Below are 10,192 nucleotides of genomic sequence, written 5' to 3' on the forward strand. Positions count from 1 at the left end.
ACGTTGCTCAAAGCATGTATTTTCGGTATTGCAGATTCGAGATTCAGAAAGCAATTCGTTTTGCAAGTCCGGAATCCCTTTCATCCGATGGAACACAATAGCATTATATGATCTAGGTACAGCACTGTGCAGCCCGTGCGCAGTTAAAACCAACAATTATTGACGATGAACGCATAGGAGCGCATCCAAGCACGAACGCGCTCATTTCGGCTAGCTTGACAGTATAGTACAGTGCGGTGAAAATATCAGATTTCGGTCGTCAGCTAGCCAGACCTCAGACCCGATCTGCACCGGTCGCGCCGCTGCACCGTTCAGTTGCTGACCGGGACACACTCGGCCCGCTCCTCCACGGGCTCGAGGTCCCGATAGACCGTCTGGCAGCGCTGGCCGGGCGCGCAGGCCGGCGCGCAGGCCGGCCGGCACTTTTGGCCACATGGTAGCTGCTCCCTGCAGCACTTGTGGCCGGGCGGGCAGAGTCGGTCGTCGTCACACTGTTTGCTGTAGTTACATCTGTAATAGATGTCCACAATCGTCCACGGACACTGGCCGGGCCGGTTCGGCTCGTCGCCGTCTGGGGGGAGACATGGGGAGCAGCCTATTTAGCATCTATCTCCAACAGTTGGGCCACTGTTCATTTGGCATTTTCTGCTCGGATTCACAAGTTATATTAACCTTCGCCCTGGTGGGGGGGGGGGGGCCATTTTGGCCCCCCCCTGTGGTTTTTCAGCGATAACTCAGAAACCACTTGAGTTAGCGCCCTGAAACTTTGTATAGCTGTTTATTCAACATTTTTACATCATGTCCTTTTTTGGGGGGTTCGGGTCAGGTCAGGTCAGGTCACAAGGTCACCAAAACTGACACCACCTCTAAAAAAGTTCAAAGCTCTCTCAAAGGCACAGCTTTTATCCGATCGATGTAAAATTTACAGTACTTGAAGATGTCGCCCAGCTCTACAAAATGGCTATCTCGGATTTTTTATAAATGTGACCTAAGGTCAGGTCAGGTCATCGCTGCTCCCCATTATAAGTCAATGGGAGAATCGAAAAGTAGTTGTTTTTCAGCTAAATCGGGCGTGATTGTTCCTATATTTCGTTATTGAAGTGTCTTGGGTCAGCAAATCACAGCCCATGTGAAACCATTTGCTTGTGACCTCGCTGAGGTCACGCTAGGTCATCTCCCTGGTCACCAGAGGTCACCAGCGGTTTTTCTGCACTTACTTGTTATTGAATAGAGATAGAGACTCCGTTCGACGTTTATCGTGTTTGTCTCGTCAATGCGGATCGAATGATATGCAGCATGACCTATTTCGGTAAGGTCATGACCTTGACCTGAGGTCAAATTTTCAAAATGACCTTTCGAGGTCAAACTATATATCATTCGACGCGTCTCGACGAGCCAAGCACGATGGTGCATGAATCGTTTCTCTATTTTCTCGTGAATGCATGCTATAGTTAAAAACATTTTCAACGAAATTTGCCAAGTTGACCTTGCATGACCTCTGTAGGCCAAACCGTTGAGCTGAGGTCAAATCTGACGAACCTTGGCGAAAGAGCTTGAAAAGAGCTATCGATTGCTTTTTTCCGCGGCTCTCTAGCTCTTCTAGTTTCCGAGCTACAGCGGAATATGTCCGGCAACACCGAAAACACTGAAATTTGACCTATGATGACCTCTAGCGACCTCAATATTGACCTTAGCGAAAAAATGACCGAAATACTTTCGAACGTACTTGTTATGGGCTTTCGTTTGCTTTTTTCCGCGTCTTCCTAGCCCTCTTCGTTTTCGAGTTAGACGGGGGGGGTCATTTTGGCCCCCCCCCCACCAGGGCGAAGGTGGCTCAGACCCACACCAGGGCGCGGGTTAACCACTTTTCATGCTATTTGTCACATCCTGACCTTCAGAGATATGTGGAAAGCTAAGTTATTGTGAATTGTGGAGGCCACCGGGACCAAGATTACTTATTGGGACCACGTATCTTCTAGGTATATCTAACGCTTATGATGCTTATATAACAAATCCCGTATATGCATGTGTGCCCCAAAACAGCATCTGCAGTCACCAGTAAAGGTCAGCAGTTGGGCTGGCGGCCGATGTGTATATATCTACTGGTAAATATGCTGCAGAAAGGTCACCGCCCGTCACCGCGGTCACCCCGTCGCCATACGTACAGGGCAGCTGGGGCGGGCGGGAGACGCATCCCATCTTGGTGCAGACCGGACGGCCGCCGCGGCACCCGCACCAATTGCAGTACTCGTCATCCATGAGCCGCGAATTTTCGATACAGCGCTCGTCTGCAGGCAGAGAAAAGGCGACTCTGAATGGGAGGGTTCTCCGGGGACACAATAGGCATTGATATGCTTGGCGATAACGGGCATCGTAATATATAGATATAATATCCGGCAGCTGCTGGGGTATTTCGCCACCCGCCTGGGGAGGGGCGGGGAGGGGAGGGGCGTTAACCCGCGCATGACTGGGGGGCTTTTCGGCAATATCTTCTAAACCGTTGGACGGATCAACACGACCCGATAACTCGAGAACTAATATGCGCAGCGCAACGCGCGAGGCTGCAAACGAAAAAAAGTGACGAGACGCGACGAATGAGTACTTGAAAGTTGAATTTTGAGGTCACAGGTCGGGTCAAGGTCAGTTCAAACACCTGAAATTGGGCTTTCAGTAGCATGGACTTAAGGACCTCGTACTGGGCGTCTCTCGTCATAAACTCTGTCAAGACTGTGTACAATCTCTTATCTAAGTGCTACACGAATGTCAGATTCATGCAGAGGTCAGTTAACCCGCGCCCCGTATATATACGGGGCGCGGGTATAGGGTCCGCCGGTAGCCCTATAGGGCTACCGGCGGACCCTACCACCCGTGGGGGGGGGGGGCGTTTCGCCCCCCCCCCCCCCCCCCTAAGATCTCGAAAAGTTACCGGCCAATTTTCAAAATTCAAACGGCGTTAGATAGCCCCACCCGGGAACTACCTTGTGACCAAATTTCATTGACCTAGGTCAAACCGATGACGTCACAGGTCAGGTCAAAGGTCAGATTTTCACCGTTCACAGGCATTTCAAGAAATGTGTTGTGAAATCGAGTAAATTGGTAATTCATTGAAAACCATCGATGGCACATTGTTCGTCAAACACATACTTATTTTGAGGTCACTGATACCAGGTCAGGTCACAGCGAGGTCAGGTCACCGGGGGTCACAATTTGAAAGTGTCGTGTGATACATGTTTTATGGTCCACTTTACATGACAAATGCGATTATGTGGATTAGGCAGCCTTTGGGGCCAGCCTAGGTCACGTTTTGGTGAAGGTCAGGTCAAGGTCAGGTCAAATTAGGTCAAATTTCAAAGTTGATATTTTTGCATAAAATAGGTATCGATTCGATGATGCAGCTCGTCACGGGGAGTCTAATGGTGGTCTTTGTATTGCTCTACGAGGTCTAGAATTGCCAAAAATGAGTTTGAAAATTTGACGTCATCATTTTTGAACAGTTTTTTCGCTATAACTTGGCCAAAAAACTAGGCATCGATCTGAAATTTGGTATGGAGATAGAAGACGGTAGGTACTATCATATATATTCCGGTTTTTTCGAAACTCAAAAAACTTTTTGGATTTTTTGGCTAACATATCTAAAAAAAAATGTTTTTTATTTTTGGGGTCAAAACTCAAAAATTTTATAAATCCGAGATAGCAGTTTTGTAGCCCTGTCAATTCTACACCTTTTATGTCTTTGATCATTTTTCTGTATCTTCAAAGCTGTAGGCCTGACAGGTCTTCTCGCGAAGGTCTTTTTTCGGTCGAAAATGACAGAACATAACGTCATTCTGACGTCATTTGTGGCCAACCTATCATAGCCTTTGAAAAAAAAATTTTGGTCACAATGTGTAAAATTGATGCCCGGAGGGGTCCTCAAAGTTTGGTGGCGATATCTACAGCCGTTTAGGAGATATCGACCGAAAAGGACAGGGGGGCTGTTTCACCCCCCCTCCCTACGGGGCGCGGGTTTTAAGCATATGTCGGGTCAAGGTCAGGCCAACCAGGCAAGAACATAAATTCCTACCTATTTTCCAAAATCAATGCCGGCATTCGTGGTGCATGACATATGTTTTATGGATACCTACTGTTAGGCGTGAAATTCAATTGTGACATCTATTTTATCATACGAGGATGTTTTTGGTCCAGAACTTACAAATCACTTAGCCCTCAATATGTAGGTAGGTAGATATCGCAAAAAGGAAACATCCGATCGATTCTTTTTTACTTTGACTCAATTACCCAACTTTATTGAATTTCCTACAGGTAGCCCAAAATTTGGTGCGCCTGTGGCTGGCGTGCCATTTTTTAGCTACAGCGCACCGAAAAAGTGGGGACGTTAAAAAGTCCCCAGCAACTCAGTTTACTCGTATTTAGCAATAACTCAACACCACATTTAATTATCCTAAGTCTAAGAGTGCTTTCCAGTTTCCGTTTGATTTTACAAATAGGTAGGTACCTTAACTCGATAAGCCCGATCAGTTTCAGAATATCTCGAGGTAAACCGTTACCAAGTTTTTACATAGCCGTTACAAGATTCCAGATCGTACCTATAACGCATGAAACAATGGCCAGTCGAAGCGACCTAACCCTCTTGAGCAATGATAACTGGAACGGGAATTTCAAAGTAGTTGTAATGCCACCCTACCATGCTGAGCTGTCGGACGATAAAGCCACAAGAACGAAACGATATCTCATCAGAAACTGGAGCAATTGTCCAATTGATAGGTATGTGTTCGCATATTTTTATTTAATTATATCCAAATTATTCCAAAAATCTGTTAATACCGACAATGGACCATTTATATTACCTATTTTGCTAGGGATGATCTCTTATCCCTTCGACAAGCTCAAATAAAGTTATCATGGACGCAAGGATTGCCGGAACTAATTTGTCCCGAACAAATTGTTGGAGACCCAGGTCCGAGAGCAACAACAACAACAACAACAAAAACAACAACAACAACAACAACAACAACAACAACAACAACAATAACAACATTAACAGCAACAGCAGCAACAACAACAACAAACAACAACATCAAAATGTTAGCGGTCATAATAAGCATTACATATCAATATGCTTCAATGCGAAAAGAAGAACTATGAAGCCGCCATTTATACTGATGAGTTAAGTATAGCTCGGGCTGCCTTTTACTTCGCAATTTACAAGAGCAGTTGTGACAGACAACTCAGGGTAATCAGTGTTGTAAAATTAAGCACAACGCGAGGACAATTATCACGGAAACATCTGGTGCCGTGACCCGGATGTTTGTTATGTTTGCTTCTGATGTTCCGGATATTTGTCTTTTTATAATGCATGGTTGAGAGTAAAATCGCTTTATTCTTTATTTGCAAGTCAGAAGTATTGGTGTTTTCCATTTTAACGACTTGCAATATTTCAGGCGTCGAATAAGCTTTATGTTCACAGACTTATGCCTCCTTGACGGCTCGTTCCGCCGGAAGGTGAATTATTTTAGCGATGCCCTATTGTTGATGCGAAAGCATGAGACCTTTCATTTAAAAAACGTGGCCGGAGACTGGATACTATAACGTAAGATCCACTGAACCGCTGCATTACCTCACTGCATTCTCATTCTTCACAATTCCTCCATTCCCCGCTGCCTCCTGACCTCTCACCCTTAAGCTGGGCCTTGACGACGCCCTTGTGACAGAAGACGCGCAGTCCGCGGATCCTGGGTAGCTCGCGGGTCTGTGCCGGGCAGGTGAGCGGCTTTCCCGAGGTGCGACCGGGCGGACAGCCGCGCCGGCCGCAGGCGTACCGTCCGCCGCCGCGGACACAGCGGCACACCGCGTTACACTCGTCTACGAAGAAGGTCCCGTATTGGCAGGACTGCTCCTCTGGGGGCGAGGTGAGCGACGAGTTCCATCTAGGTCACATATGGGCGCACACGTCACCTCTGGGTCACACAGGGCACATATATCACCTCTGGGTGATCTGGACAGACAGGTCGAGGTCGTTTCTAGTTCGATTGGTGATTGAGTCAGTCTACCTCCTCACAACTCTGACAGCACCCCTCTGAAGCCAGGCAGGTCGGCGAACACCCCCATTCCCGACCAGGTACTCCCGGGACGGCCTCACCTGGGCTCGTGTCGCACTGTCTGTGGGTGCAGGCGGGCACACCGCCCTCCTGGCAGACGCAGAGGTCACAGTCCACCTGGTACTCAGTGCCGGGGCCGCTGCACGCTGCGGAGGGTAGACAAGCGAGTGTGGTGAACGGTTCAACTCCAACGATACGTTCTGGGTATCATGCTGGGTATCAAACAAAAACTATTGGCTCTAACACCTGGATAATGGATATGTAGCACGAAGAGTCTTGTATTCTCTCAACCACAAAATATAAGAGTAGGTATACCTAGGTTATTAATGATTATATATGCATGCAGTGACGTAAGCCTTGTTGAATTACAAATAACGATAGCCATTAATTATGCATCTATTTAATCCGGGCTGTCGCGGACCGCGCCATGTGACAATCTTTCAGCCTATCTCCTCGGCTGTCGCAGACGAGGTAAGCGAAGGGTTCCATCTAGGTCACATACCTATGGGCGCACACGTCACCTCTGGGTCACACACGGCCCTCGGCTTAGTGCCTACCTTCCCGAGTACCGAAGACTTACAGTCTCTCCTCCTACCTTCTCGGGTGGCCGGCTTGCAGACCTTGTTGCCGTCGCGGATGTTGCCCTCCACTTTGGGTGGCGGGCACGGGTCGGCGACGGGCACTAGCTCGCGCCCCTGACACAGGCAGTAGACGCAGCCGTTATCCGACCGGCGCACGAACTCGCACTTCGCCGGGCAGCCGCTGCCTGGACTGCAGTCCACAAAGTCGCCAGTGGCTGCCGACGGCCGGCAGCAGACACAGCGTGAGTGGAATACGTCGGTGAGGTGGGAGTGAGAGGCGTCGGCAGCTTAAAGGGACCCTCCCACCTTAACATTAGTTTTGAGTTGAGATAGCCAAGTTTGCGGCCAGGCTCAGAAACCACCATTTATCCTGGTCGCAACCCCCGCAGCTTTATGGTGTTCAAGAAATTTCTTCCCTTTACTTGCAGGGTGGGACCAGCGTGGTCCCTATCTCTTAACCATTACGGGAATCTGATGACGTCATCAGGCTTTCGAACGTCCGTTAAATGTTTGACTAAAACGTTTTGTAGCACGCGGTGGTATATGCTGCTTTGCGCGCAACAAATGCCGCACTTTAAAATAAAGTCGCTAGGAACAGCGGAGATCCCAAAAAGTAAACAAAAGTAAAAGTCTGATATCTTGAAAACCGGTGAATATTTTTCGATGAAATTTGGTAGATATTCGTTTTTGCTCTTTCTGAACCGAGCGACATCACTTTCATGCCAATTCATTAACTTTTTTGAAGGTGGGAGGGTCCCTTTAATCCGAGCGCACGTTTGGCCGCACCGTAAATACTCACAGCGTGAGTGAATGATATAAAAATACTAGTGTTAGTACTAGCCTGCCAGTAGATCATGTGACACAGCTGATTGCCCCATATACATCTCATGATGCATGTTTTTCGTCCGACTATGTAATCTATGAAGCTGAAAGTGAAATTCTGGCTCGGCACAATGATATCATGGTTGGTAGACACAAATGAGCCTTTCAGTACACCACACACTAACACAAGTGACGGTAAATAAAAAATCACTGTTGCGAAAATTCGCTCCGAGATTCGTTGAATGGCGGACGTGGAACCCTGTCCGAGCTTCCAGCCGCGGCCTGAACTCACGCAGGTCATCAATGGGGCCGCACTTGCGGAAGTAGAGGAAGCTGGTGCGGTGGTCAAAGCCTGGCGGACACGGCTCGTTGAAGCCGGCCGAAACGTCGTCCGGCTTGCTCTCGCGGCAAAAGCACTGGAGGCAGTCGCGCTCGGGGTTGTATCGCTCGCCGCAGTCGTCGACCCCGCACTCTCCACCGCGTGTGGGCCACTTATCGTCGCACATCACATCCGAATCTGCAGCGGCGGCGGCGGACAGAACTACTGAACGGTCGAGGAACGAACAGACATCCACTGGACGGCCGGGGAACGAACAGACATCCACTGAACGACCAGGGAACGAACAGACAGCCACTGGACGGCCGGGGAACGAACAGACAGACACTGAACGACCAGGGAACGAACAACAGACAGCCACTGAACGACCGGGGAACGAACAGACAACGACTGGACAGACGGGAAACAAACAATGTATACCTACGGAACGGCCGGGTAAAGAGCAGCGACCAACTGGAACGGGAAGTCGACAGTGATCACTGAAAGGCTGGAGGACAACAGATGCGTGGCAGTGAACTGAACAATCCCATTTCGTTGACGCCACGCTATGCCGCGATAAAAACAAATCTGTACCTAAAAGAAAGAGAAAAAAGTTTGTAGCGAAATCGAATAGTGCGTTAAAAACACACACGGTACAGTGCACGGAGAGATCGACAAATCACACGGAACTCTCACCGCTCCGAGTTCTGATGCACGACGTGCAGGCAGGCTCGCCGGTCCGAGTACACACGCACTTTTCGCACGAGCTGAGGTTCCACTCGACGCCCGGCGTGCAGCCTGACGGTCAGGTCAGACAGTAGGGCCAGTCGGGCAGGCTGGTGGTCAGACTGGCAGAATGCTGAACCTCGTGGCCTCCATAGTTCATTGCTCAAACCTACGCGGTTAATAAACAATGAATACATTTTCGTATTCATTTAACTGACGTTGCCGGTCCCGTAGCTCAGTTGGTTAGAGCGTTGGACTCCGCGTGGTGAGAGCACGCGTTCCCGGTTATAACAGTCCGGGTTCGAAGCGCGACGGGCGCTCGACATTTATGGGCCTCCTGACAGGTATGGTTGCGGTTGGTGGCAGGCCGTAGCCAGGAGAAGCCAGCGAGGGGACCGGCCGTGCGCGGCTTTGTGCGCACGTTAAACTTTGGACTCTAAATTCTGCCATAGAATCGGAATTGCGCGATCGGAGGGTAGAGGGCAGGGTCACCGCAACAAGCTTCGCTTAGCGGTGGCTCTGTCCTTGTGAATCCTTCCCATCAAAAAGGTTCGGACAAAATTTTAAAAAAAGTTATATCTTTATGATCGTTTTATTTTACTATATTTTACTGAGATATTTTTATATCTTGTGATCGTCTACTGAACGGCACAATCTCCTTAAACTATTCTCTCCCCCCCTGTCAGCCTTTCTCCTCTGGCGGCTCATCACTCACCACGTGCCGATCCCCCCCCCCCCCCCACTCAGCTCACCGGCAGCCTTGCAGAATGCAGATCTTGACGCCGAGCATGCCGGGGGCGGTGACGAAGCCGGCGGGACACGGCTCGTAGTCGGGCAACACCACGTCTCCGAACTCGAGCGGCGCCGGTCCTGGCGCGCGCGGCGGTGCTGCGGCGGGCGGGGCGCAGGTCAGGGCGCAGGGTAGGTCAGACGGGGTCACAGGGATGATAAATAGGATAGGCCGAATCTGTTTTCTATGTTTCAATACGTTTTAGGGCCTTGGGCCCAACAGACCCATATGTGGTCCATGGAATGTACCTACTCACGTATCCCGGTGGATAAGCAGCCCGCCAGCGTACAGGCGGGCGACCCCTCGGGTGTGCTGCACCTGCACGTGTTACACCGGTCCCGCCAGATAGCACCCACCTTGCAGCGGAAGCCGTCCTCCTCCACTGGAAACAGAGCACGGCCGTTACCGTACTAAACACTGGAAACAGAGCACGGCCGTAGCCGTACTATAAATTAGGAACGGAGCACGGCAGTCCTGTCTCCCCCACCTCCCGTCTCCTAAGTTATCTAAGTGTCTCGTATAATACACAACACCTCTATAACATGTAGGTACACAGGTATTTTATTATAATAATTAATTGGCAAATAACGTGCAACATATCGTAATTCTTATAGGTACATTCCGTTGCAACGATGTTCTATATGCCCTAGGGTCACAACCAGCATTGCATGCATAATATTTTCATACACAATTTACACAATGTACGTTTTATGGTTCTAACCGTATTCGAAGTGCACTATGCCGTCCTGGCAGAAGAATTGTGTGTGTGCCTCGACTCGGATGAGGCCCTCATGCTCGCAGCGCGTGGGCTTTCCGGTGACGCCGTCGTGGTGGCAGATCCCTCCGCCGGGTGTGCCAC

At 49.6% G+C, this 10,192-nt stretch overlaps 1 protein-coding gene across 1 annotated transcript; it reads right to left on the reverse strand.

Annotated features, from left to right (window-relative positions):
• On the reverse strand, positions 1-10,192 carry LOC122383704 (kielin/chordin-like protein). The gene is made up of 10 exons (XM_043370395.1): positions 10,055-10,192; positions 9,590-9,715; positions 9,296-9,431; positions 8,514-8,615; positions 7,794-8,018; positions 6,694-6,894; positions 6,140-6,244; positions 5,677-5,898; positions 2,166-2,288; positions 1-571 (listed from the first exon to the last, which is right to left on the reverse strand). Exons 5-10 carry the CDS (start codon positions 8,005-8,007, stop codon positions 312-314), a joined length of 1,125 nt encoding a protein of 374 aa, XP_043226330.1. The 5' UTR covers positions 8,008-8,018; positions 8,514-8,615; positions 9,296-9,431; positions 9,590-9,715; positions 10,055-10,192; the 3' UTR covers positions 1-311.

Source organism: Amphibalanus amphitrite, unplaced genomic scaffold (assembly GCF_019059575.1).
Source record: "Amphibalanus amphitrite isolate SeventyFive unplaced genomic scaffold, NRLGWU_Aamphi_draft 000170F_arrow, whole genome shotgun sequence".
NCBI lineage: Eukaryota > Metazoa > Arthropoda > Thecostraca > Balanomorpha > Balanidae > Amphibalanus > Amphibalanus amphitrite.

Excerpts from the sequence above, each read along its gene's own strand:
- LOC122383704 (XM_043370395.1), bottom strand. The coding sequence starts at position 8,007 with ATGTGCGACGATAAGTGGCCCACACGCGGTGGAGAGTGCGGGGTCGAC. Across the intron at positions 6,895-7,793 it reads CGGCCCCATTGATGACCTGC|CCACTGGCGACTTTGTGGAC; the intron begins GTGAGTTCAGGC and ends GGCCGTCGGCAG. Across the intron at positions 6,245-6,693 it reads CAAGCCGGCCACCCGAGAAG|CGTGCAGCGGCCCCGGCACT; the intron begins GTAGGAGGAGAG and ends TACCCTCCGCAG.